At 42.3% G+C, this 27,422-nt stretch overlaps 5 protein-coding genes across 8 annotated transcripts, besides 1 other annotated feature; 1 reads left to right on the plus strand and 4 right to left on the minus strand.

Moving 5' to 3' along the window:
• Positions 1 to 668: 668 nt before the first annotated feature.
• CG14187 (uncharacterized protein) lies at positions 669 to 1,251 on the minus strand. Of its 2 annotated transcripts, none has more exons than NM_001275158.1 (2): positions 1,166 to 1,251; positions 669 to 1,020 (listed from the first exon to the last, which is right to left on the minus strand). In NM_001275158.1, exons 1-2 carry the CDS (start codon positions 1,227 to 1,229, stop codon positions 758 to 760), a joined length of 327 nt encoding a protein of 108 aa, NP_001262087.1. In that variant the 5' UTR covers positions 1,230 to 1,251; the 3' UTR covers positions 669 to 757. The 2 variants fall into 2 exon arrangements, with proteins under 2 accessions (NP_001262087.1, NP_649177.1); NM_140920.2 differs by having other exon boundaries at positions 669 to 1,074.
• An 865-nt stretch (positions 1,252 to 2,116) lies between these two features.
• Positions 2,117 to 11,315: a mobile genetic element.
• A 1,386-nt stretch (positions 11,316 to 12,701) lies between these two features.
• CG7365 (uncharacterized protein) lies at positions 12,702 to 15,785 on the minus strand. 2 transcript variants are annotated; one of them, NM_140921.3, is made up of 4 exons: positions 15,564 to 15,785; positions 14,423 to 14,623; positions 13,269 to 14,066; positions 12,702 to 13,150 (listed from the first exon to the last, which is right to left on the minus strand). In NM_140921.3, the coding sequence occupies exons 2-4, from the start codon at positions 14,609 to 14,611 to the stop codon at positions 12,863 to 12,865; spliced, it is 1,275 nt and encodes a 424-aa protein (NP_649178.1). In that variant the 5' UTR covers positions 14,612 to 14,623; positions 15,564 to 15,785; the 3' UTR covers positions 12,702 to 12,862. The 2 variants fall into 2 exon arrangements, with proteins under 2 accessions (NP_649178.1, NP_001262088.1); NM_001275159.1 differs by lacking the exon at positions 15,564 to 15,785 and adding an exon at positions 14,688 to 14,906.
• Positions 15,786 to 17,584: 1,799 nt separating this feature from the next.
• On the plus strand, positions 17,585 to 27,414 carry gig (gigas). 2 transcript variants are annotated; one of them, NM_079453.3, is made up of 15 exons: positions 17,585 to 17,767; positions 17,829 to 17,959; positions 18,025 to 18,276; positions 18,336 to 18,472; positions 18,530 to 18,704; positions 21,907 to 22,113; positions 22,168 to 23,082; positions 23,152 to 23,758; positions 23,825 to 24,024; positions 24,082 to 24,338; positions 24,399 to 26,472; positions 26,534 to 26,677; positions 26,783 to 26,953; positions 27,009 to 27,104; positions 27,169 to 27,414. In NM_079453.3, the coding sequence occupies exons 1-15, from the start codon at positions 17,713 to 17,715 to the stop codon at positions 27,289 to 27,291; spliced, it is 5,544 nt and encodes a 1,847-aa protein (NP_524177.1). In that variant the 5' UTR covers positions 17,585 to 17,712; the 3' UTR covers positions 27,292 to 27,414. The 2 variants fall into 2 exon arrangements, with proteins under 2 accessions (NP_524177.1, NP_001262089.1); NM_001275160.1 differs by having other exon boundaries at positions 24,091 to 24,338.
• On the minus strand, positions 18,855 to 20,147 carry obst-J (obstructor-J). Its single transcript, NM_140922.4, has 2 exons — positions 20,094 to 20,147; positions 18,855 to 20,035 (listed from the first exon to the last, which is right to left on the minus strand). Exons 1-2 carry the CDS (start codon positions 20,098 to 20,100, stop codon positions 18,981 to 18,983), a joined length of 1,062 nt encoding a protein of 353 aa, NP_649179.2. The 5' UTR covers positions 20,101 to 20,147; the 3' UTR covers positions 18,855 to 18,980.
• CG7335 (uncharacterized protein) lies at positions 20,436 to 21,672 on the minus strand. Its single transcript, NM_140923.2, has one exon. It carries the CDS (start codon positions 21,660 to 21,662, stop codon positions 20,544 to 20,546), a length of 1,119 nt encoding a protein of 372 aa, NP_649180.1. The 5' UTR covers positions 21,663 to 21,672; the 3' UTR covers positions 20,436 to 20,543.
• Positions 27,415 to 27,422: the final 8 nt, after the last annotated feature.

The raw sequence follows: 27,422 nt of genomic DNA on the forward strand, positions 1-27,422 counted from the left end.
TCGGATTGCTTTGTAAATATGGTCCCTGTACGCTTGGCCACCCCGCAAATACAATTAACAATAATGACAAGTGCAAACATGACAGTGGGTCATGGAACGTGCGACTCCTTTGGGGGGCCACAACTTCCACCCCAACCTCGGTGAGTGAAATGCAGATTCGAGGCTTTGATTGGACGCCATGCCGGGTGGGTGCCAGGTGGTGACCATTCCCAGGGGTCTGGCTAATAAGCTGGACAACAGCTTAAGAAAATAGATGTAAATATATGTCCTATATATGTTATGTATCTAGTTCAAGTCCAGCGAAAATGGGTTATGCCTGGATTGCGTCGTCATTGCCGAACCAATTTCACCTTTCAAGAGCATGAAGGCTTCCACGGGATACTTGAGTTCCCCAATTACGGCCCAGAATTGATTTTCCTATTAGCTAACTAAGCCACTGAGGCCTCGGTAAACAAATTAGTTCTTTTTTTTTAAGGACTTAATATGGCCGACAGTTTGTTTAATGACTATGCAATTATAATTTATAGGTTTTTTGTTTCCCGTTCTTAATACTTTACTTACCTTAGCTGAAATCTAGATTTGGAACCCTAGCTATCTGTTTAGATATATTCTCTTCAGATTTTGTATGCATCTAGATGCTGTATAATGGAGAACTTCAAGTTTGTTTGATTCTCATGTAGTTCTGTTGTCTTTATTTGTCATGTGCGCATCATGTAAAGTATCTGCGATCGTGGGCAATTACATACATTAGACTGGGTCAACCGAAGCGAGAATTGGTGTCCAAGAGTTCGCCGCTGGCCAATGCATTTTGGCTGCACTTGCAATCCTCGCCGTCCACTCGTCCTTTGCCAGAAGTCAGGATGCGCATGCCCTCGGCGAACTTGGGGAATCCTGACATCGTCTCCTTCAGCGTGGTCATCATCACCGGCAGGTACATGAAGAAGTCCTTGAAGTGGCCCACCACCGTGTGATAATCCACAGGTCGTCCACTGGCCGAATTCTGAATGTTCCCATCGTTTTCTATATCGTTTCCGGTGGAAGATGCAAAGGGCAGGGCAAAGCAAAGCTGTGAAACTGTGGTCAAAAGGTTTGTTTTTCAATTTAACTAAATATCTTATATATTTCAATCACATTATTTGCCTAATGGGGTACAAGTGGACCTTACCCAACAAGAAAACTGTTGCCACTGCCTGCAGTTGGAATTGGAATCGCTGGTTGTCGTCTCCCATGGCTAGAAATTTGCGCAAATGTGCAACTCGGGCCAAAGTGCATCGAAATATATATTATTCAGAGTGCGAGGTAAGCAGAAAAGTTCAAGAACTCTTCATCGACGCTTTTCTCATTTCCCTGCTATGGTCATTCGCTTCATTACCGAAATACCTGAAACCACTTCGTTTGGTCTTTTCATTATATGATGCCAAAGACCTTAGGAAACTAAAAAAAATTAATTTGATATGAAAATATTGGAATCCGATACCCTCGGAATAGCTTGTAGATTAGAAAAGAAATCTCTTTTATGTTAGTCTTCATAAATATCATCACATTATTTTGAAAAAAATATATAAAAGAGATATACTCTTTGAGTGCGGGGTATTATATTCATTATTTATTCACCATTCGTATTGTACGATAACTATCGTGTTTTAAGAGTTCTGGATTTTAACTCAAGATGTCGCTATGATGGGCGCCAAGCAAATAAGTTTGAATTTATTGGCAATATAAACTCGTCTCGAAAACAGGTATTTGTACTCTGACACCTTCTACATATGTAGTCTGTGGCTGAAACTAATAATTATTTATTGATTGATACTTGGATTGGTAAACAGTGTCCGGTTCCCATTCCAGAGATCCCATCCCAGATCGAAGATCGTTGATTATGAGCATTCAATCAAGTTGACTTACCAGGCATCGCATTTAATATGTGTCTGCATCTGCATTTACAGGGTATATGGTGTAGATTCCACATTTCTCTTTTGCACAAATACTTGTTACTTAAATTTACCTTACAATAATATTGCCTATTTTGTGGGTAGTAAAAAGACAGCAATTAAATTTTGAGTAATTCTTAAGTGAATTATATATGAATTTACATTTAGTGATTCACGTTTTTTACAATTGTAAAATCCCAAATAAGAAGACTTTACTCGTTGAGTTTTTGTAAGAAAACTGATTTTATTTGGAAATATCTTCGGTTTAAATAGGTGACATGAGAATCGCATCTTAAAGTAAATGGCCTACGCAGAGGCCTAAGTAAATAGTCCCCGCCTTATCGAGGTCCCACGCTCAGGCACATCTGCCTATCTTGAGCGGCGAGGACCTTATCTGTGGTCTCCCACTAAGGGACTATTTTAGGAGGCGGGGAACGATCTCAAGTGACTGACTCATGTAGTGTGCACTTAAATTACATGTTTTTGAGCAATGCACCCATGTCGCCTTAGATAACAAAATCCTAAATATAATTTATCGCTCTCGATTCATTTACATAAGATATGAACGGAGCCCAAAATTGTAAGTCTTTAAATATATTCGTGTTCATGTGTGAACATTCTGCCAAAGGGCCAGCAAGCTGAGATGTACATTAGTATATTAGTTGCATTTATAACAGTAGTGGACTGTATTTATTTGATATATGTTCATTTATTTTGCAACTAAGATTTCAATGGGCCTAGTTTTTCTGGCTTTTAATTTTATTGGATTACAATTATGGTTTATATTATTTTTAATTCAACAATTTGTACTCAATTAACTTATTTTAAACATTTTGCTTTTTCTATGTAGAAGTACATTTTCTATTAAACAACGATATAGTGGACTGTATATTTTTATTTGTTATATTATTTTATTGTTTATTTACTATTGATATTTATAGTACTGGCAACGGACCTGCAAAGGTTATTGCTTGCATTCTTTGTTGCACAGCACATTTCCGTATGAAATATATTATTAATACTATCATTAGTATTAAAGCAATAATTAATCCAGCATGTCCGGAAATATGATGGAAATGTAAATCTTTCAATTTTTGATGGTTCTCTTTCATAAATTTAATTTCATTATTCAATCGTTCAAATTCCTCAGTATGATTTAATATTGATAGTTTCAGCGGATCCCAAATAATCTTCGGCGCTTCACTAACTTCTCCTATATAAGGTGTTGATAATAATTCTTCACTTTCGGACTGAATGTTATGGTGGGCAACTAGAATTTTATCGTCGGTTCTTGCCGTACAATATGGCGCAATGCTTAAAACTCCTTGCTGAGGCAAATCAAACAATTCAATTTGAGAGCCAGTACATTGCAGACGGACTTTTGAATTCGCAGGAACCTTAAACAACCAACTACTTTTCTTTTCTAACTCTACCCAGTAACTTTTAGAGTCGACTACTGTTTTATAGATGCAGTTCGCCGCTTTATCTGGCTTTAGAGGCTGAATCTCACATGCATTATCATTCGCTGAATTCCAGGGCCAACTTCCTTTGCATATTCTCTTATTTAGTTGCCATTTCTGACATTGATTTAATGTGGCTTCCGTCATTATGTGATAGGAATCTATCTCAAAATTATAAATTAAATATTCGGACGTTGTATGCACCATTATTATCCGATCTTCATTTCGAATTGGCACCGGAATAAGCCTGAACAATTTGGATGGATGCCTGCTAAACAGAGGCACTTTTGCACTAATGATCAATTTATCGTCGATGAATAAACCCCTGGCTGTTAACAGTGTATACACCTCCTTAAGTTCCGTACCTGACCGTTTTCCTGGAATTACTAGGTTCTCCGAAAGACTCTGCTGAATTTTGGCAATTTCTTTTTTAAGCTGATTTGGCCTGAGAATATTTGTATTTAGCCTACCGTGATTAATATCAATCAACAGGCTTATAATGCCTGCTTGAATTTTTTCGCCTTCTTCAATCAATGAGTGTAGCTGTTTCGTAATCATAAAGAATTTTATTGATTCCTTATAAACATAATAATTTTCTTTAAGAACTTCTGTCATGTTCTCAATTCTTATTTGCATACTTCTAAAATTGGAGTTAACATCTTCTGTTGTTCTCTTTAATAGATTAGAAGTTGAATCAACCACAGATGTTTGTTTTTGAATTAGTTTATCAAGGTTGTTCTGGTTATCTAACAAATTCTTCATATTTTCTTCTAATTGCTCTCTATCATCTTCATCCATTATACCAAATAAAATATGATACAAGGAACCCATAAATTCGAAAGGAGCACGCTTGCTTCTAGATCTAGACTGTATCATAAACAATTTATTGTTTTCTTCAAGTTCCGATAACTGACTTTGCATATTATCTAAGACTAGACTACATTGCTCTTCAAAGCTATGAAGTCTTTCGCAAACTTTCCTCATACTTTGTATAAGCGCATTACCCTTTGTTAACATTTTAAAATATGGATCCATTTTATAATAGATAACCAAATTCCAAGAAGTACTCACAATCTCAACATCTCCTAGCGGGTCTAGATATATTGCTGAGGTTTTATTTATTTTGTCTATAGAATATCTTGGTGCTATATCTTTAGGTAATGCGCTAGAAACTTGACAACTTAACACAAACAACAACATTGCCATAATGATTCCGATCTTGGACATTCCCGATGTCGCTCTAGTTCGTCTTTTTGGCTCTTGGTCAGCCTCATTTTTGTCAACAGACTTTATTCCTTCCAAGGGACAAATTTTAGTAATGGGTCTAGTGATATATCCTTCCTGCATCTTTACTTTAGCCACTCGGACCTTATCATCATTCCCCTTATGCACCTTTTCCACCTTTCCTAAAGGCCATCTTGCAGGATGACAATTCTCATCCTTTAATAAAACTATTTGCCCTTCTTCTATATTAGGAATTTCCTTTTTCCATTTATTCCTTTGCTGGAGCGTATGCAAATATTCACTTTTCCACTTAACCCAGAAATCTTTCTTCATTTTTTGGATAAGTCTCCACCTATCCAAATTTCCGATTTTTTCATCTTCCATTGGTTCGACTATTTCTAAAGGTGGTCTTCCAATTAAAAAATGACCTGGTGTTAAAACTTCTTGTTGGTCCTTCTCACTAACTATAGTGTATAATGGCCTTGAATTTAAGCATGCTTCTATTTGACATAAAAGAGTTGACATTTCTTCATAAGTCAAAATAGTGTCGCCGATTATACGCTTTAAATGGTATTTCATTGACTTAACTCCAGCTTCCCAAATACCTCCGAAGTGAGGTCCTGCCGGGGGAATAAAATGCCAATCAATCCTGTCCTTTTCAAGCTGCGCTGCAATCGTTATATTTTCTTGTATTGCATTAAATAACTCTTGATCTAATTTTCTTGCAGCTCCTACAAAATTTGTTCCGTTGTCTGAATAGATATTGGAACATTTTCCCCGTCTAGCAATAAATCTTCTGAGTGCTGCTAAAAATGCGTCTGAAGTTAGATCGCTTACCATTTCTAAGTGTATGGCTTTGGTGGCCATGCAAACGAATACAGCAACGTATCCTTTAAATGTTTTTTGGCCACGATTTTTTGAACATTTAACATAATAAGGACCTGCGTAATCTATTCCAGTATTAAGAAACGGGAATGTCATCGTCACTCTATATTTTGGCAAGTTACCCATTATTTGCTGAGCTGTATTTTGTTTATACCTTGCACACGTTACACATTCTCTTAAATACTTTTTCAACGAATTTTTCAACCCGAAAATCCAATACTTTCTTTGGATATAGTTTCGCATTAGGTTTATCCCTCCATGCAATGTTTCCTTATGAGCATTTTTTATTAATAAGCTTGTTAGGTGGCATTTTTCTAAAATGATTGGATGTTTAACATTAAATTCTGCATTGGAATTTTGCAATCTTCCTCCAACTCTTAGAACCCCATCCTTGTCCAAAAATGGATTCAATGACAATATTTTATTATTTGTCTTGATTTCCTTTTTGATTTTAAGGCACTTTATCTCTTGCCTAAACTGGTATTCTTGTTGTTTCTTAATAACAACTGTTTCCGCTATTCTTATCTCCTTTACTGAAATAATTGATGAATAGGCTTTATTTCTTGTTTTCATCTGCACGAATCTATTTATGTATGCTATTATACGTATAAGTTTTTCTATACTGGAATACCTTTCTATTAATTCGTAAATAGGATCATCTATTTTGTCATTTAATACCGTATTTATTAAGACAGGTTCTTCTACAGACTGCTGCCGAGGCCAAAGTTCTTTTGGGTCTGCTAGCCATTTCGGACCTTTCCACCAAAAATCACAGTTGATCAACTGGTTAGAATCCACTCCCCTGGATGCTAAATCTGCTGGATTATCCTCTGACTTAACATGATTCCATTCAGTATTTTTTAATTTCCGAATGTCATCCGTTCTTCTTTTTATAAATTTGATCTTACTTTGACCACTGTTAATCCATGCTAAGGTAATCGTGGAATCACTCCAAGCATAGATCTCCATTATATTGTCAATTGATCCTTTTAGTCTTTGGATTAATTCACTAAGCAGGTGAGCTGCACACAGCTCGAGTTTGGGAATTGTCTTCCTATTTTTTATAGGGTTGACTCTACTTTTGCTAGCTATTATATTAACATGAGGTCCTACTTTAGCATAGACTACTGCAGCATATGCTTTTTCGGAGGCGTCCGCAAATCCGTGAATCTGAATGACTGAAGAACTGTTTGAATTAATCCACCTTGGGATTCGAATATTCTCTAACAATAATAAATTTTCTTTATATTTTTCCCAATAATTTTTATCTTCTATGGATAATTCCTGATCCCATTCACTTTTATTTATCCAAAGTTTTTGAATAAAAAGTTTTCCTGAAACCGTGACTGGTGCCAACCATCCTAACGGATCAAATATTTTTGCTAGCGTTGATAACACAACGCGCTTATTTATATTTTTTGATTCATCATTACAATTTACGCTGAACTTAAATAAATCCTTTTGAGGTTCCCATTTTAGTCCTAAAGTTTTAACACATTCATTTTCGATAATATTGAGAACCTTATTGTCCCCTGTGTCCTCCACAGTGGTTAATATTTTGGAATTGTTGGAAATCCATTTCCTTAAGTTGAATCCAACTTTCTGCAATTCATGGGGAATTAATGTTATTAATTTATTAGCTTCTTCTACCGAATCAGCTCCAGTCATTAGGTCATCCATATAGAAATCATTCCTAATTATTGCACTAATAACTTGGTTTTTACATTTATCTGCAATATCTACCAGAACCCTGGTAGCCAAATATGGTGCAGATGCAGTTCCGTAAGTGACTGTGGTTAATTTATATGTTTTAATTTTTTCTTTTGGAGAATTTCTCCATAAAATATATTGATATTTTTGATCATTATTATCTATTTTAATTTGTCGGTACATCTTTTCAATGTCTGCCGAAACAACAAATTCCCATTTTCTCCATTTAATAATAATGTCAAAAATATCTTTTTGAACTCGTGGCCCAACCCACATTATGTCGTTCAAACTTTTGTTATTCGTAGTTTTTGCTGAAGCATCAAAAACTACTCTCAATTTGGTCGTAAGGCTTGAATCTCTAATCACTGCCTGGTGCGGTAAAAAATATTTGCCTTCATCATTCACTTCAATCATGTGTCCTAAATCCATGTATTCATTCATGAATTTAGTGTAGTCAACCTTAAGTTTTTCATTTCTTTTTAGTTTTTTCTCCAGATTCATGTAACGAGCTATCGCTTGTTTCTTTGAATCTCCTAAGGTGACATCCTCCTTGAATGGAATTGACACAATGTATCGCCCATCTGAATCTTTTTTTGTCGTTTTGATAAATTTATTTTCACAGATTTCAGACTCGATATCATCTTTTTCTTCTTCTTCCACTTCCCAGTAGCGATCTAACTCTTTTATTTCTATTGTTGTGGCTACAATGGTTTCTTTTCCTTTGGATTTTTTACATCCAGAAACTATCCACCCGAAATCAGTTTTTTGCCCAAGGAGACCGTCTATTTTTATAACTCCATTTTGCAGAATGTGAGTATATACGTCTGCTCCAATGATTAAATCAATGCGACCCGGTTTATTAAAATCGGGGTCGGCTAATTTAAAGTTCTTCCATTTTTTCTGATCAACATTAATCGTGTTGACTGGAAGTGCCTTCATAAGTTTTGGGAGAATAATTGCTTCAATTTCTAAATTTTTCGGAGAATTTCTTATCGAAATAACCGCTTTGTGCTTGGAGATGCACGTTCCTGTGGAAGATACTCCACTTATTTCAGTATGAGACCGAAATTTTTTCAATTTTAGAATCTGTGCAGACTCTTCTGAAATAATTGTGCTTTGAGAGCCACTATCAATCAATGCTCTTAATTGTTCAAAGCCTCCATACCTCGACTTTACTTGAATCAAGGCCGTGGCCAACAAGGCTTGACCTGTTGTTCTACACGTATTCACTTTTTCTGGATTATGACCTGCAAAGTGAAGTAACGTGTGGTGAGGTTTACGACAAGTCGAACAAAGCTGCTCGCTTATACATTTTTTACCAAACGGATGCCTCAGACATCTTAGGCAAATCCCATTTTTTCTTACCCAGTCAGACCGTTCTGCTGGATTCATTATTTTAAATTTATGGCATTGAATTAAATAATGCCCTGGTAGTTTGCAATATGCACAATTGTCACTATAATTTTTATTCTTGTTATTATTAATCATTTTCTTTACAGGTTTTACTTCCTGTGAGAATGATGATATAGAATTGAGCCTTTGCTCTAAAAAGTCCATGACATCAGAAAGTGCCTGTATTTCTTTTGTCTTTTTAACATGGCTTTCATATAAATTGAGTGATTCTTTATTGAATTTCCGAAGAATTATGTGAGCGAAAATTGCATCCACATCTTCTGGTAATTGTGCCTTTAATTTTATAATATAAATTGACTCGTTAATCGTGTCAATAAATGTCTTTATTTGCTTATTGGATTCTAAATTTAAATTTGGCATATCCATAAGCCTATTCATATGATCTGAGAATATGTTTCTTTTATTCTCATATCGCTTGGTCAAAAACTCCCAAGTGGCTTCATAATTTTCTCCAGAGCCGAGCAGTAAATGAGTAACCACATTTCTGGCTTCTCCTTTTAATGCTGACTTTAGATAATTAAATTTGAGAGAAGGACTGAGATCCTCTCTCACATGTATGAGCTCTGTAAAGAGTTCATTAAAAAGATCCCATTCTTTGGAATCACCAAAGAAGGTGGGAATCTGTATTTTAGGCAGGGTTGGTAACTCCTCCGCCTTAACAACCGTCGACATTTCAGCTTTATTTATTGTGCCACTGAGTCGACTATTAATGGCTGTAAGAATATTTTGTTTGTCAAATTCAAGTTCGCTAATTTCTTCTTCGAATAGCGAACTCTCAAAATGACTATTCACCTGTTCAATCAGGTTATCTATTTTATGCCATAAAAATTCAATTTTATTTTTCCTTATTTTAAGGAAATCTGGACTACTGTCTATTAGTTTAGACGTATCTTCTAGATATACTCGAAATTGGCCAACATTATTACGAAATGCCTGCTCTACTTTTAAAGCGTTGTTTTGTGCTATACCCTCTTTTTCAGGGTGACCACGCATTTCAAGGTTTAATGTAGGGGGAGGGTTTGATTTAGGGACAGTGTTTGATTTAGGGAAAGTGTTTTCTACCGACTCGCCCTTAATTTTTTCATTTTTATTTTTAATTTTTTCTAACACCATCATTATTAAATCATACTGCTTCGCGTTAAAATATTCATGATCGACAACGCCGATCTTTAACAAATTGCTATGATTAGCAATGAAACATTTTTGAAGCTCATTTAATTTTAGAATTTCTACATCTGTTAATGTTGGTTTTACTTCCAACTTTCTAATTTCCAAAATAATTTCGGACTGCTTCTTAAGGAATTGAATAGTCTTTTCTGACATCATTTTGAAAATTTTTTGTAATTTCTTAATATATATAGTACGTGTATATGTATTTTATATGTATTTATATATATATGTGTGTTTGGATAAACAGAAAATTCTTGTTTTGACTTAGCTGATGTCGTTGTTGTTGCTGCTGCTGTTGCTGCTGTTGTTGCTGCTGTTGCTACTGCTGTTGCTGCTTCTGCTGCTGCTGTTGTTGCTGCTTCTGCTGCTGGTAGAGGCTCCTTTGAATTTGACTTCCTTCTCTTCTTTAAGGCTCCGTCGATGTTTAAAGATGATTTTTTTTTTTTTGGCACGTTTTATTATTTTTGTAGTCCAGTCAGATTTTTTGTTTTTTAGCCATTTATTTCGGCATTTATGCTCTTTTGGCATATACACTGCACTCTATTTATGAGCTGATTTAATGCTATTAGAGCATTTATAAGGCACTGTTTTCAGGCACTTTTTATTTAATTTATGCTCTTATGGCATATACACTGCACTCTATTTATGAGCTGATTTAATGCTATTAGAGCATTTATAAGGCACTGTTTTCAGGCACTTTTTATTTAATTTATGCTCTTATGGCATATACACTGCACTCTATTTATGAGCTGATTTAATGCTATTAGAGCATTTATAAGGCACTTTTGTTATGCACTTTTTAATTTCACAATTGCTGATGTATGGCCTCAAGCACGCCTTACCACAATTTATAATGGTACACAAAGCAACCTTTAGCTATAGACTATAAGGTGCTTGTTTTAAAACATAAAAGATTCTTTTGTATCTTTTGCTTTTTATATTTATACTCTGTTCCTTACCTTTGGTAGGGGGAAACAAGAGTTACTTATTTTTGCTACCTTTAGCTGTAAGATGCTTAAAGGAGCTGGCCTTTCTCTGAGTTCCTTACCTTTGGTAGGGGGAAACTGCAGAGTCGATTAAAGGCTCGATTGACCAAATGTAAAATCCCAAATAAGAAGACTTTACTCGTTGAGTTTTTGTAAGAAACTGATTTTATTTGGAAATATCTTCGGTTTAAATAGGTGACATGAGAATCGCATCTTAAAGTAAATGGCCTACGCAGAGGCCTAAGTAAATAGTCCCCGCCTTATCGAGGTCCCACGCTCAGGCACATCTGCCTATCTTGAGCGGCGAGGACCTTATCTGTGGTCTCCCACTAAGGGACTATTTTAGGAGGCGGGGAACGATCTCAAGTGACTGACTCATGTAGTGTGCACTTAAATTACATGTTTTTGAGCAATGCACCCATGTCGCCTTAGATAACAAAATCCTAAATATAATTTATCGCTCTCGATTCATTTACATAAGATATGAACGGAGCCCAAAATTGTAAGTCTTTAAATATATTCGTGTTCATGTGTGAACAACAATAGTCGTGTCATTTTAAACATTTTTGAATTTACTTATACATCCAATTTTGTAAAATACCTCATATATCAGTTATAATTTTGTAAAATATTTTAGTGGTTTTGAAAGTATATGCAAAACTAGCAATGACAACCAAAATTGACGAAACATTTTCATGGAAATTGATTCAATGGGAATTACTTCACACATCTCGAGAAACTTGTCGACCATGCCTCGCATGTCTATGAGACTATATACTTATATACCCACATTTAGTATGTTCAAGACCCAAGTCGGAGCCTAAAAATTTGCTGACCGATATGCGGGGAATGGAGCTCAAGTTCAAAGTCAATGCCGATGCAAGCAGCAAAAAGCTGGCTAAGCTGGCGAAGTAATTGCGGTAATAGTAGTGTATATTTTTGTATTTGTTTACTCAAACTTTGTTGCTACTTTTTGGCACCAGGCGGCGAAACCGTTGGAGACGAGGCGAGGGGGCAGGGCGGGGATCATTGGCCCACTCGAAAACACGTACAACACGCGGCAATTCGCTGTATATGCCCGGCCACCGAATTAAACCACAATTATGATCTGATCCGGCTTTATTGATGTTCGCTGGTGCGTGCGCCTCGTTGGCTGGGAAGAGTAAAATAAAAAATATTAATTGTAACAGGTTTTATGACGCGCCCATCAACGGTTGGCCAGTCGTGTCGTGTGTCATCCACAGTTCCACAGCTTATCGCTTATCATGATTTGCAAGTTTATAACGAGATGGGAGATGTTTTAATAAATACACATATGACGACTGGCTTAATGGGCCATTCATTTTCCTGAACATCCATCGCACAGGTGAGCAATTCATCACCATGTTGGCAGAACGAAAGAAACAATTTGTTAGGGCGATCATAATAACAGGCCCCACACACATAATAAACGTTACTATTATTTGACTCTTATTTTCACGGACTCATTAGGTTTATGGCATTATTAGGAGGTGCTATTTGGATTTGGGAATACCACTTGATACACTTCACATCTCTCGGTCATCAAAATGAATGGTTAGCGTGTTAAGCGAACTTTTAAATATGTAAAGGTGAGAAAAGTTATTCGACTGAAACGGGTATATTTTCAAGATACTAAGATACTTCGATAAGATACTAAGATCGGAAATATCTCTGGTTCTTAGCAATCTTGTTTCTCGCTGTGTTGTATAATTACAACTTTTCCAATCCGAGCTGATATTATAATATTATATAGCATATAAATAGGTAATCAAACGTTGTATGGTCTCATTGTTATGGATCACTTGTACTTCCATAGAAGTTTTCCGTACTCTGCCAACAGAAATCCCCGTGCCCACCGCGTATGCTAGTGATATGGAAATTCGCCATGCAAAATTCACTCACGTAATTTAAGAATATCATTTTATTTGACTTTCTGATTTTCGTCGAAGTTTTGTATTTACACTTGGCATACGGCTAATTAGGACTACAAATACACTGGCAAGCTAGCGAAGAAGACTTAGGTGCGATATCACAGGGAGTAATTCACGGAGGAGAACGGGCCCCACTATTTTTTGGATGAGATCACGAACTCCGGTCGACTGTTCTCCCGGGTGATCAGGAACGGGCGCATCTCGCTGGGACAGCGAAAGGTCTCGAACAGATGGGTAGCGAATCCGCTCTTATGCCCGGGCAGCTCCAGCATATTGTTCCATATGGAGTTGGCCGCCGCCGCATGTCCTCGCTGGCTGAGATGGAAGCAGTCCTCCGAGAAGAATCGGGTATCCGTCTGCCCGGAGCGTGTGCGCGGAAAGTCCTGGAACTGCGAGAAGGGCTGTACATTTATCGTAAATGTCTGAAAAAAGAAGATTAAAGATGTTTCAATGAGTTCGAAACATATCAAAATAAAATTCCAATATTAAGCAATTGTTAGCACTTAAATGTGTAACATCCCGACCAAAAGTTAAGCTCACCTCGGTGTTGAACTCCTCCCTGTTGGCAATCTCAAAGTCCTTGGCTATCCAGCGCTTCATGATGCCCTCCAGATAATCCAGCTGGCCCTTGCCCTTGCCCATCAGACATGGACACTCGAAGCGCAGGGTACTGTAGCAGATGGGCGGCAGACCCGTGAGGTTGGTGAGGAAGCGGAGATTGGGTGCGGGCACTATGTTCAGCATGAGGCGGGGCACATTGTCCCTGAGGTAGCGATAGGTCTTCAGCATATTGCGCTCGTGCCAGTCGACGGTCTTCTCCGGTTCTGGATAGTAGCAGATGTCCGTGCAGAAGTCGTTGTTGCCAATGAAGAGGGTGACCAGTTTCCAGTCGGAGGTCATGTTCACCCTCGGATCGCGTTGCATGCGCCGAACCAGGACCTTGGCCATGTGCGGCATATCCCTGGACATGGCGGCCAGTTCGGCGACATCGAAGCGCGAGGAGCGGTCCGTCGAGATGCCGTCCTTGATCGCATAGCCGTACAGGTTGGGATTGAACTCCTTCAAGATGTTTGGCAACGTCAAGTACTTCCTCCAGTCGTACTGCCCCCCAATGGACCACACCACGCCCCTGTTCTCCACGGTCACATGCAGTAAGTTTGTGGCAAATATGCCGTTTCCGGCGGTCAGCGAGTCACCCATTGCTCCGATCACATCGATGTCACCGGGTCGCAAGCGATGCACACTGGTGGGTCGCTCCGGGCTCCTCTTTCCGGGTCCGTGGTCCGCATCGCAGAACTCCAGCAGGGCTCGAGTGCGGGGGTTCGACTTTTGTGTTTTCTGTCGGCGATCGAAAACGGAATATCAAAATTAATATTTTGAAATATTTATGTTCTTCAAATCATCCAAAGTAGAAGAAGAAACAGTTTGGTAGTTCTCAATCCATAAGAGACAGCAATACTCGTTTACATGAAATCTAAGTTTGATATTTCTTATATTTTTAATAAAAACGTATGTGTATAATTTGTACATTTTGTGGGGCATTTTTGCCATCTAAAGCGCTGTCGGCCAATTAAATTGAAATAACAGTACACTGACCGCATTTCGATTGCGTTCTTAACTCCAACGATAAGCCAATCGGAAAGTATTGGAACCAAATCCGGATCAATGGTTGCATTATTGTCTGCTGGACTTACCCCCGCGATTTGTAAGCGCTGCACGTTTTGTGGATCGTCGCCAGATCGACCGGTAAAGGCCAGGCCCAGAAGTCGCAGCGGTCTGTAGACGTTCTTCAGAGCCACGTCCAGTGACGTGCGCTGTGACGTCACATGGCCGAAAGCGAGCAGGAAGAGCAGGCCAAAGCAAATTAAGCGACTCGATGACATCTCGAAAGGCAGCTGTGGCGAGAGAGAGATAAGATAAAAAGCCGTGTAAGTCTCGACCAGGTCTGTAAAAACGAACCCCACTCCACACCGCACACTTTCGGTTTCGCTGGTGACGTGCTCAACTTTGAACCAGTTCGCCAAACTTGGCCAAGAAATTACACAGAAGCCGCGCTCGGGCCCCTTCAGTTTATTCACCTTTGGCTGTTTTTGGCTTTTGTTTTGGCATAGGCGGCTTGAAGTCGACTAATTTTAACATTTCGGCATTTAATAATATTGACCACGTTATGCTAATTGATTGCTATGGTACAAAATATGTGGTGGAGCCATAGATAAAGCGAAATGACTAATCAATTTGGTAAGGTAAGAAGAGTATTCTGATGAAATACCTAGATACAAATTTTAATAAAGATTCCATAATATTATGCATAAATACATGCATCTTACCGGCTTAAATCCGACTAACCTAATCTTATGTTTTTAAGTCACGTATATTACTTTACCTAATTTTAACTGCTCATAAAACAAGAGGCACCCATTCCGTTTAATTGTCTTTGAAAGTTATTCCACAAGTCATTATTTATTACTGCTCTTTATTAAGATTTAAGTCAACACCATATTTTATCCATTCAACTCTTAAGACGTTCATAAAATTTGCAAAAAATATAAAACGTTCAGTTCACAAAGTTGCCGAAAATGGCCAAAATTATCCAAATTATACTGGACTGCAGGCGGAAGTGTCTAGGAAGGGGGAAACCGAGTCAGAGCTACATAAGACATCTAGAGAGCGTGCCAAATCCAGTTGTGATAAAGATTGATTTAAATTTCGATTTCATTTGGCTAAGCGAATTTGCTTCCTTTCAGCCCCATACGAAACAAAAGACTTAGGAAGCGAACGTGCAAATATAGAACAACGCCAAACCAAATACTCGCATGATACCCTCTCTTGTCATACCTCTTATCTTATGCAGACACGATTAATTATCCGCAGACGGATTTTCGAACTTAATATATTTCACTTGACTTATTTTTGGCGTAGTAAATCTTGCAACTCTTATTCTCACAAACGAATTGCACAATTACTTGAGATGCGATGGGCACCGCGAGTCCCGATCGAATATTCCAGGCCAAAAGCGCGATGAGCGTCCGGCTCCGTCGATGGCTTAGAACGAACTGCTGGGTAGAATTTCTGATTATGCTGATTTTATACGTAGTCCCAGCGGGCAGCGGTCGTCGGTGACTACGCATAGAATAAAATGGAATACCACTAAAAACAAAACCACAATCATCGCATGTGCGGGACTGACGAAACAGAACAAAAGTAGAAAAATATATGGCCATATATATCGGCTGTCTGTGACTGAGATTCAGACTCACATTCACATACATATACCGGTTGAAGCCGCGACTGCGAAGCGCTAAATGTGATGTTCACTTTCGTTGGGCCGATAAAAATAGTTCGCCGTCCAGATGGACTGACATTGCCATTACACCTGTCATGCGTGGCTATTGCGATCACGATCACGATTCTAACCAGCCCAGTCATCATGCCGTGCGGTCGGTCCCTGGGCTGGGATGAAATCGGGCATTGATTTTATAAATAGAAGAGCTCAGACTTTGGTCCAGACGATATGCCCGTTTATAGCCGCTAATTGGCCGATGGGGATTTTAATGGCCGGGAATGCCATAAAAGAGTGAGAGATAAATGTACATTTGCATCGGCTCGGGAACAAGATGATGATCGTTTCCGATTTGGCCAAACTCGCGAATAACACTTCCTATACAAGTAATCGAGACCCTGTGCCTGCCTGCCTAGTGCAATTGACTAACCTTGTGTCGATACAATCATAACGGCCAGAAGCAATTAAGCCAGACACCGAATCCGGAGAAGAAGCGGCAGCAACTTGTTATAAATCAACGAGCCCAATCGACGCGGAGGAACCGTCAAAGCTCGGCAACACCACAGACACATCGAGTCAAGTTAGATTTTTGGCTGATTTATGACGTAGGCAGACAGTCCGGAGATTACTCATGTATGTGTGGCATGCTAGATGTCACTTTGGAGGATGATCCAATCCAACCCGATCCAATAATATCCGATCCGCCATCCGTTCAAGTGCCGACTTTAAATATAAAAGTGCTTTGGGGCCTGATATCACTCAATTTGGGGGGAGTTCAAGATGTGTGAAAGACGCTATAGTCTTACAATCATTTTGATAAATATTAGATTGACGCATTCTTACTACTTTAAAGAAATATCACAACATTTTCACTGGCATCTTATTCGAATGGTAATAAATAAAATTGAGTAAACGAAATACGATCCTGCGGGATGATTGTCTGACTTAATCAAAGACTTAAGGAGAAAAATATATTGCTTTGATTCTGGCCCACTTTTCGTTCTTTAGATTGTTGTAATGGTATACTTTTTGATGTCCATTTTTGTAATAAAAACAAATTTAATTGTTCGTATACTTCAGTCAGAATATTCGGAAATATTCTTCTATTTATCCAAGAAAATAAATAAACGCTCTTCTTAAATACAAAAATAAAGTTTAATTATTCTTATTAAGCATATGTATATCGATAAATCATTGTTATTCTAAAGCTGCGAAGTATATACTTTTTGCTTCGCAACAGAAAACAAAAGTGTAAGTAATCACAAATACATTATTATTATAAAGTTGTTAATTAAGTTAATAAGTTATTAAAATGTTGTAAGTATTACAGCAAATAAAAATATATATATATTGAAAATCGTGTGTAGAAATCTTGAATATTAGGGAAAATACCAAATGCAATGATTTTATGTTTTGATATTTATCATAATTAATTTAAACTGAATAAAATAATACAAACGCAAAGTTGGCGACAAATTCAAATTAAGCGGGAAAGTGGTGAGTTTTGCAGTATTTTTTTTTTGAGCTCGCGCGGACTTGAGGTGAAATCCGCATCGCCGACTGGTAACACTGCGCTCAGCTGTTTAGTGACTTCCTCTGTTCTGTGCTGTGTATAAATTGTTTTTAGGACCTAGGCTAGGAATTACTGGTTGCACACACTCAGCGCCACAGCTCCACCGACCACCGCCCTTGCAAGGACCCACCATGAACTCCAAGGACAAGTCCAAGTTCAAGTTGTTCCTCAAATCGCTGCCGGCAGGTAACAAAGTGGGTGCACCATTGTGGGCAAGAGAACTCAATTGGGATTCCGGGATTCACAGGTTACGTGGGCGAGCGGACCCTGCGGCCGGAGTTTGAGAGGGAACTGCGTCCGGAGCAGCCGGTGGCCCAGCGCTGCCGGATGCTGAAAGAGCTGGGCGACACGCAGCTGCACAACTTCAATCTGGACGAGGTGCGTTCCATCGAATTGCCGCCATGCCATGAACATGTGTTATTTCTCGTAATTCGTCCCCACAGTCCGCCATCACCATTCTGTTCAATCTCACCAACGATCTCATCGTGCCCAACAAGCCGGCAGAAACGCGGCAGATTGCCTTGAGCTTCTATAAACGGCTCATTCACACACAGTACAAGAACCTGACCATCATGCGGGAGAAGTTCTTCCTGGTCATCCAGAACCACGAAGCCCGCGAAGATCTGCGTCACCTTCTTGAGCTGCTCGACACCCTCACCGACAATGGGAAGGATATCACAAACTTCGAGGAGAAGGTTGGCCCTAGATCTGACTTAAATGAATGGTGACCTAACTGACTTTCTTCCTCCCACAGATTGGCAAGTTTATGCTGCTCTGGATCCCAGCCATTACGGAGGCCAATCTGCTTACCCCCTACCTTGACATTCTGGTCAACCTGATCAAGTTCAATGCGGCGCATCTGGACAAAGACATCCTTGTGGGCATCGTGCAGTGAGTGGCGCACTCTTTAACCCACATCTTTTGTTTGAAGATCCCTTTTTTCGCCAGGAACGCTTGCGATCTGAGCTGTAGCGTTACCGTAAACGAAATCGGTCTGCAGTGCCTCACAATTCTGGAGATGGTCATCGGGTACACCATCTTCCCAAGCGAACCGCTGCCGCAGTGCATCACCACCTTGTGCCGGACTGTGAATCATGCTCCTTACTGCCCGTCTTCTTTCAAGGTAAGTCCCTAAAACATCAAATGATTGAACTAATTAAAGCTATAAAAGGTTAAAAAAAATTCCTATTAGTCAATTAGAGCAAAAATATGTAGTTCTTTTTAGGAAATGTAGTTAATATATATATAATTTGAAATAGAATACATTCAGTTTGAATGCAAATATACATTTATTTGATAGTAGAATACAGCGATCAAATACAAAATTATTTAGTTCCCTTTATTTATAGTTATCGTCTGATATTGTTATATTTAATGAATGTCGCTTAGAATTAATCGGTTACATAGAAATGAACTTCGACGAGAACTTATCGTAGCTGCTCACTGCCTCGGCTGAGGGCTGTGGAAGTTTGTCATTAGCCTGCGGCACTGGTAATTCCTGGTCGCGGACCACTTCCTTTTCGGAGTTCTTCTGAACCGGCTTGTGTCCCTGATTCTTTACCTTATGTTTCGCTGGAATGTCCATCTGGATATTCTTTTCCAGCTCTACCTGAATATTCTCCTCCAGCTCCAGGTCTTGTTTCTCGGCCTGCAGAGCCTGGCATTCGCTTCCCAGATCAAGAGCGCAGTAGCGCCGTACAACGTCAAAATACTGACCCCTCGGACAGCGCATTTCCAGCACCCTCTTTTTGGCGCATATGTAGTAACGTTGGCAATCTCGGCTGTGCGGTGCCAGGCGGCTGCCCGTCCGGATGCACTCGTCCATGGCAAGAGCTTGCTCTGTGAGTGTCGGCGGCATTGTGGGCTTTTCCAGGCAAATTCCCGTGTGATCCGGCACACAGCTGCTCACTCGTTCGTCAAAGTAGTCTCCTGATGGACACTGGACCAGCTCCGCTTGTCCGGAGTGACAGCGGAAATATGTCTCGCAGTCGCTTGGATTCGCCAGGGTGGCATTATCCGGCAGCACACAGCTGCACTGATGGGCCGCACTTATGGCCACTGGGAGGCAGGCTCTTCGGGCTGGATCAAAGTAGTTTCCGACGGAACATTTGGCCACGGCGAAGGATCCTCCCTCCAGGCATTGTCGGTATCGCGTGCAATCGCTTTGGACTCGCTCCACACTATTCGTAAGTCCACAAAATACGGATTCATCGGTGCAGGCTCCGGGTACACAAATCATGAGCTTCTTGCTAAAATGGTACTCCGCCGGACAGTTGAACTCCTGGAAGGGCATGTCATCGTCGCCAGTGCAAACATAGAACCTTTGGCAGTGGTCTTTGTGGGGCAGCATTTGCCAGGGATCGGATATCCTGCAGATAGCGGATATATCTGTAAGTTCGGCCTTAACCAATGCCGTGGCGATGGCAAGAAGCAGCCATATAACTAATAAGCGATCTGGAAAAAACGAGAACTCTTTAATCACCCTAAAATAAGGTACTCTTATTACACTCACTCTCCATTTTCGTCAGATGCGCGTTTATGCTGGGAATCCGTCGAATGCGGCGTTGATTGCTAATGACTTGGCTTTTTATGTCTTCGCTTTGATTGAATTTTTTCAGCCCATTTGGCAATCGCTGGCAGAGATTGCTCCGACATTTGTTTTTTAATACTAATGAGTATTCTGCTCAGTCTTTATCTGCTCAATATTTCCACCACTTATCGAGGGTTCCGCTGACTTCAGCACTTCTTATCATTCAACATGTTCCAGCCGATGATGATTAACCCTATTCCCGAAATAAGAAGTGATCATTGAATCTGTGGCCCCCCGGTGGAAAAAGTGTATTCAAGGCCCATTCGATACCGACGATAAATGAGTGGGTCGCTGACCCAGTTCCCTTTAAGTGACCTTAGTACAAGTTTACAGAGTAGATTTTACAAAATCAATGATTATAAATCCATGGGCTTAAGTATAGTAACAACCAATCAGATCTTTGGGCATACACCGCAGCACATCGAATCCGTTTCCCGTCAACTTCAGAGACGACGCCCGGGTTCCGTACTCGATGGCATCCCTCAGCCGCATCTTGACCTTAATCAGTGCATATATCACGGCCGCCGAGAAGGTGTCGTTAACGGCCACAACGTCCACTAATTTGGGCGGAATCTGGGAGCCCACCTTGAAGTAGGTGTCGTCGGCCATCAGGCAACTGGCGCCTTCCATATAATTATTGTATATGACGACGGGTTGGTTATTCAGCGGTCCCGGGCAATATCCGTTGGAATGCTCATCTGGGGGATCAGGAGGTAGATAGGGCATCTTTTTGGGCTGGCTTTTTTCCCATTGAGTCCGTGCTCTTCGCATTTCATTCCTAATCGCCCAAACAACCTCGCGTCCATTCATAAAACAGTACGTACGCATCATGGTCTTTCGGGCGAAGACGTAGTCCACCATACTGGCCATCAACATGGTGGCCGGTCGCAAGTTGTCCAGATCCACAGAGAGTGTGATCCTTGACTCGGGGCAGCGCTCGTTGAATTGTATGACCGCCAGGACCATGCGCAGCATCTCAACGGGATTACGACATTCGAAGTGTATCCACGAGTACTTCTGGTAGTCCACGGCGCCCACAAACTGCTGGTAGGTGAGCTCCTGGTTGGCATTGGCGAACTCGAGCATGGTTCGCGTATCCACGTTACGTTGGACAATGATGCTGCGGTGCGCAGGCCGGTGATTCGTCAGCGGGCAATGCGAAATGTCGATTCCCTGCGATTGAAATCCATTCAACAGGCTCTCGAACGCCCTAACCCTGCTCAAAACTCCGAGGAATTCGCACTCCAAGCCCAGTCGCCGCCACACAGTGCATATATTGGCAGCGGGACCGCCGCGCCGCCAGCTTCCCTCCGTGGTGCGTTGCACCTGGCCTGGAAAAAGAGGCAGATCCACGATGGTGATCATGTCCAGGGTGCAGCTGCCCACAGCCAGAACGTGGCGCTTAGGAGGTGGCGGCGGTGGGGGTGGCTCCGGCGGCAGGTGAAGTACCTTCTTTACGGTTATGAACTCCCTTACGATTTGCTTTTTCATTGTGGAAACTTCTGAATTTCGACACTAGCCAAATGTGTTTGTAAGCCGATTGAAATATCAAAGATATTTGAAGTGTTACTAATTTCGTTAACAAAATGCAGATGCAATGTAATTACCAGGCCTAACTATTACCAAAGACAATAGAATAACTATTAGTGTCATTGCTATTTTTCTATGTCTGGCTTTAATTGTTTCGTTGGAATGAAGAATAATATTAAGTCATATGTATTTTTAAAATCTCCAGATCATGAAGAACCTCTTGGGCACCCAGTTGGGATACCATTCCATGAAGATGATGTGCAGTATCCTCAACGATCGAGCTCTTTACGATGATGCCCACCTGTTGCGTGGGGCCGTGTTCCATCTAAACATGAACATCTTTGGCTCGAACATTATTTTCCAGGTTTCGCCTATGACCTATGCAACGAATGTGCTGACAGCCTTCCTGCGGGTAAGCCTGAAAATCCGTACCTAAAACGGGAAAATAATCATTGTTTTTCCTCAGGCACTAGACAGTCGTCAGGTGATCGTGACCTTCGAAGTCATCCTCAGCGTTCGCATGGTGATTACCAAGCGGCAGCTTTCAGAGATCATTTGGGATCTGATCTGCGATATAATGTCCTCGATCGTTAGCAATATCGAGTATTACGAAGAAGTCAATATAAACAAGGATCGTCTGCATCACCTGCAGATCAATTTCCACGAGAATATCGACTGCATCGAGAAGCTGTTGCAGCAGGATAGATCCCAGATTCTGGGCAATGTGGAGCGCATCTACGATCTCATCGAGCGAGTTGCCGACCGACGCCCAGAGGCTTCCGTTCTAGCCCTAATCGAGTACCGATCCCGACGGGTTACAGCAACGCGGCCAGATTGGCTTCAGGTGCTGGCCCAGTTCGTCCGGCGCTACTACCGCATGTCCAACGTTAACGTGCGCATTAAGACGATCGAGGCTCTAGTTCAGATTATGGATCAAAACCGTGCCTGCTATGAAGAAGAAATCCTTAGTCGCGTGGTGCTGGTGCACCTTTCCCATATTCATCTGGAGTCGAGTGTGCAGGTGCGAGTGGCCGTGGCCCGGGCTCTTTCCAATTTTGCCACCCATTGCGACACGAAACGGTGCATGGATCTGCTAGATATCCTGGAGGCGCTCATCAATCGACCCTTTGAGCACACGCGGCATGGATCCTCATCTGGAGAGGGTACACTTGCAGAAGTGACCTTTGGATTGGTCAACAACGAATCCGAGATCTCGGATATTATCGCCGCAGTTGATGGTTTGGTCAAAGTGTTTGCCATCAAGCTGCATCGTCTGCCAGGGATCCATGCTCTTAAAATATTTAACATTCTAATGGACCACCTGGAACTGCACTACGAACGACCAAAGATTTTCGAGCACATAAGTGTTGTGCGCTATAAAGTAAGTCAAAATTATATTTTTTTTTTCCGAACCCTCGTGTACTCAAACGTTCTTGATCTACATTTTTAGATATTTGCTTGGTTGCTGAAGGCCCGGGCCAACGGCTCCTACCATATTGGTTATCCGGAGGGCAGCACCGAGGTGGTGAAATTTAGTCCATACCTGGGAATTGATTCACCACTGTTACCACAAGCCCACCCGACAGCGATATCCATACGACGAGTCTGCAAGCTGATAGTGAGGTGCCTGGAACACGACACCGATTATCAGGTGTTCCAGCTAGTCATCAGGGAACTGCCGAAGGTGCTGCAGAACAAGGCGCTGGTGCAGGGCAATGACATCGAGGAGCTGGCCAACACGCTCCTCAAGATCAATTTGGTTAGCAACAACAAGTTCAAGCGACCCACCGATGAGTTCCACGCCCTCGTTTTACCCGCCATAGCTTCATTGGTTATCTATCACGAAAGCCTGCAGCCGCAGCAGCACTACGGAATTATAACAGCTCTCAATTCGAGGGTACTTACTGGCATTGCCAGCGTCTGCATCAACACCATGACCATCCTTATACTAGAGATGCCGGAGGCGTTGATGCGAAAGCTGCCGGACGTACTGCTCCAAATGAGTAAGATGTCGGATACGAATGCGTTGGCCACTCCGGTTCTGGAATTTCTGTCGTGTGAGTAACTTAGGTCGAAGATCTTTCCGAAGTAGTGACTTAATAAAACTGATCCCCTTTGTTTAGTGCTCATACATCTGTCCAAGCATCTCTTCGCAAACTTCACTTCCATGCACAACATGTACGTGTTTGCCATCACGCTGCCGTACACCAAACCGCATCGCTACGATCACTATACAGTTTCCTTGGCCCACCATGTCATCGCTGGATGGTTCCTTAAGTGTAAGCTGGAGCTGCGCAGGAACTGCGTTAACTACATCAAAAGCGTATGCATTAGAAATTTTCATTTTTTTACTTGAACTTATTTGGTTTTACTTTCTCAGTCGATTCAGTCGAATGCCAAGATGTTGTCCAGCGACATTGTGAACCTAAACTCCTTAAACGAGGATTCATCCAATCGCAAGCGGAGCACCAGTCTAACTGAGCGCGGTAGTCGCAACAATGCCAATGCCTGGAACGATCTGGAGATGCGACCGCAAATGAACAACGGTCTACGAAACTTCCACGCCGAACTGGCAGAGACGTGCTTTGATTTCTTGGCGCGACACACTTATTCGCCTTGTCCGTCGATGCCCAAGCGGTGCGTGTTCTTTTATTACAACAAATCTTACTAGTAAAAGATGTTTCCTTCCCTTTGCAGTCTTCCAGCGGCGGAATTCCTGCTGAAGGACGGCGTCTCGCAGACGTGGCTAGTGGGCAACAACCTGGTGACCATAACCACCTCCGGCTGTCCGTCGGCGCCCGCGCGCAGTGGGCTTTGCGAACGATGTGCCCAGCTAGGAAAGGCTCCCAGCATTAGTCTGAACTCGAAGAGCCTCAGTGATGCAGCTCCTCCACTTTCGCCAGAGCGGGAGAGACGATACACCAAGGTGAGCCTGCAGCACAGCAGCGGCAACGAGTCGGCTGGCAGCACGGAGCTCACCTCCTCCTCGTCGTCGAACTCAGCAGCCGCAGGTGGTCATCCACATCGACAGATTTCTAACAGTTCCACGGCATCGCTAGACGCGCTTTCCCGTCGGGGGTCTAATCCCGAAGCCTTGGGCAGTGCCTTGGGCGAGGGGGCACATACGGGGAGCAACACCTCGCTCCTGGGAAACTCTTTGTCCCAATCCTCCGTTAGCATGAGCCCTTCGTCGGGATCCGTGGTGCAGCAGCCGGTTTGCGTGCGCGCCTGCACTGGCTGGGCGGAGGTTTTGGTTCGTCGGCCCACGGGCAACGTATCGTGGATAACCCGCATTCAGAACCCCATCACCAACGATTGCTTTGGCCAGGAGTTGCCGTTCAATAATGTGGTGTCGCTGTTTCTTCCCACTGCCCATGGCGGAGTTTTTGGACCTGACAATACCATTCAGGCCCCACCACATACGTTGGCTGATCCCGAACCAGAACCAGAAGCAGAGGTTAATGCAGCAACAGCTCCTCAGGCAAGTGCATTGCGCAGCCGAATGGTTGCCAAGGCTCGTGCCCTTCAGCGACAGGAAGAAATTCACTCGGTCGGAGGAAATGGAAATGGCAACGGCAACGGTAATGGTAGTGGAAATGCTCCCAGCACTGGAGGTGCTGCTGCCATACCCATTCCGCGGGTCCCAGCATCTGGAAAACGCGGCAAGGAGGCAGCTCTTTGTGGAAGTGTGAGTGATGGTGAAGCCGACGATGACTCCCTGGCCTTTGAGGATGCTCAGAGTCGGGCACGAAATCCCGTCCGACGGGTAAATTCCAGCCCAGAGATGAGTTCCAGTTGGCGGCAGTCGTTCCTAACCAACAAACCCACGCCACTGTCCCAGGAGCCCGTGAAAACCACCGCCGATGAACCGCAATCGCTGTTGACTTTGAAGAAGAAGACTGTTCAGTACAGCACCAAGGATATGCGTGTGAGCTGTGAGGCCATTCCGGAGGAGATCGCCGGCTCCACACCACCGTCGCAGGCCGCAGCCTTGGCCCTGCAGCCGGAAAGCGGCACCCTACCTCCCAAGCAGCATTCGGCGGACGATGTCAGCAGTCATGTGGCTGGAGGAAGTAACTTGCAAGCAGGAGGGTCCACGCTAAAGCTGGGTAAACCACCGCTGTCGCCGGGGCAACCGCCTCTGCTGGGCACTGGTCGAGTGACCAGCTTTGGTGGCACCTCTGTTCCGCAGCCCGGTGCACTGGCAAAATCGAGCAGCAGTGGCAGCAATGGCACCAATGTTGGAGTGATAACCTCCGATTACGACAACGGCAACAATGGAAACGGAGACATGATGCGAGGTCGTTCGAAAACCATTTCGGTGGTGCGTGAAGTGAATAACGGAAATACGCGTCCGCCGCCGGCCAGCAGTTTCCGGAATTTCGGAGCCGCAAAGCCGCCCATCAACACCAAGCTGTGCATGAACCCGAGCTTTATTTTCATGCAACTGTACACCACTGGCCAGCTGGGAGTTACGGATGAGCCTCTAAAGGTGGGTCCGGAAAACAGCAGCGCTGTCTCCCTTATCGATTTAGTCCCACCGTTCGAGACGCACAAGATCGGCGTGCTGTACGTGGGCCAAGGGCAGTGCAACAACGAGGTGGAGATCTTGCGCAATTCGCACGGAAGTGCCAGGTATGTGGAGTTCCTGCGTAACATCGGCACCCTGGTCAGTCTGAAGGAAGCTGAGCAGAACAATCTATTTATAATGCTAGATAGAAACGGAGCAGATGGCAAGTTTGCCTATATCTGGAAGGATGACATACTGCAGGTGAATGATTATCCCCAACTGACTTACAAAGCGCGTATGTCCAATGTATTTTCCCTTGTAGGTTACGTTCCATGTCGCTACGCTGATGCCCACCAATCTGCAGGATGATCCCAACTGCAACGAGAAGAAGAGCCACATTGGCAATGACTTTGTGAAGATCATCTACAACGAAAGCGGCGAGGAGTACAATCTAAACACAATATCCGTAGGTTTTACAAGTCCAATCCATACATGATTAGTTTGAATCCTAACTCTAGTTTCTTTTTTAATTGAACTAAGCCAGACTTAATTCCATTTAATAATCTTTCAGGGCCAATTCAACTACGCCTGCGTGATCGTTGAGCCACTTGACCTGAACTCGAACAGGGTGTATGTGAAGGCGCGATCGGAGATTTCGAAATTCGTGTGCCACGCAGAATACCGGATAGTGTCCGATCGCAGTGCTCCTCTTTTGGCCCGACAGATGGCGCTGCACGCCAATGTAAGCATAGGATCTATTGCTAACTGCGATTTTCATTAATTCCAATCAATTACAGCTCGCGTCGCTAGTCTACCAAAGTGTGCAGAAAAAGCATCCGTACGCATCGAATTGGCTAGAACGATTGCGCAAACTAAAGCGCCTGCGATCGAAGGTAAGATATATTTGTGATTTTAAAGGGGTTGATAAAGATTAACCGATTAACACCTCAAAACCAGCTAATTGAGGGCCTAAACAGCCAGCAAAAATCCGGAAGCGCCTCGAGCGGCATCGGAATCAACGCCTCAGCCATTGGTTCGGATATGGACGACCAGCGAGGTGACTTCATTAAATACACATAGACAACAACGAGAGGCTCCCAACTGGACAACTATTAAAAAAGAGCAGAGGACCTATAGACGCATCCTGCCATGATATCTCTTGATTTACGATTTCAATATAAAGTCTCTCCAGACCAACAAAAGAAACTCCT

This window comes from Drosophila melanogaster, chromosome 3L, assembly GCF_000001215.4.
Source record: "Drosophila melanogaster chromosome 3L".
Lineage (NCBI taxonomy): Eukaryota > Metazoa > Arthropoda > Insecta > Diptera > Drosophilidae > Drosophila > Drosophila melanogaster.

Excerpts from the sequence above, each read along its gene's own strand:
- CG7365 (NM_140921.3), bottom strand. The coding sequence starts at position 14,611 with ATGTCATCGAGTCGCTTAATTTGCTTTGGCCTGCTCTTCCTGCTCGCT. Across the intron at positions 14,067-14,422 it reads AGCGCTTACAAATCGCGGGG|AAAACACAAAAGTCGAACCC; the intron begins GTAAGTCCAGCA and ends GATCGCCGACAG. Across the intron at positions 13,151-13,268 it reads GGGAGGAGTTCAACACCGAG|ACATTTACGATAAATGTACA; the intron begins GTGAGCTTAACT and ends TTCTTTTTTCAG.
- CG14187 (NM_140920.2), bottom strand. The coding sequence starts at position 1,229 with ATGGGAGACGACAACCAGCGATTCCAATTCCAACTGCAGGCAGTGGCA. Across the intron at positions 1,075-1,165 it reads GGCAACAGTTTTCTTGTTGG|TTTCACAGCTTTGCTTTGCC; the intron begins GTAAGGTCCACT and ends TTTTGACCACAG.
- CG7335 (NM_140923.2), bottom strand. The coding sequence starts at position 21,662 with ATGAAAAAGCAAATCGTAAGGGAGTTCATAACCGTAAAGAAGGTACTT.
- gig (NM_079453.3), top strand. The coding sequence starts at position 17,713 with ATGAACTCCAAGGACAAGTCCAAGTTCAAGTTGTTCCTCAAATCGCTG. Across the intron at positions 18,473-18,529 it reads ATCCTTGTGGGCATCGTGCA|GAACGCTTGCGATCTGAGCT; the intron begins GTGAGTGGCGCA and ends TTTTTTCGCCAG. Across the intron at positions 24,339-24,398 it reads TGTCCGTCGATGCCCAAGCG|TCTTCCAGCGGCGGAATTCC; the intron begins GTGCGTGTTCTT and ends TTCCCTTTGCAG.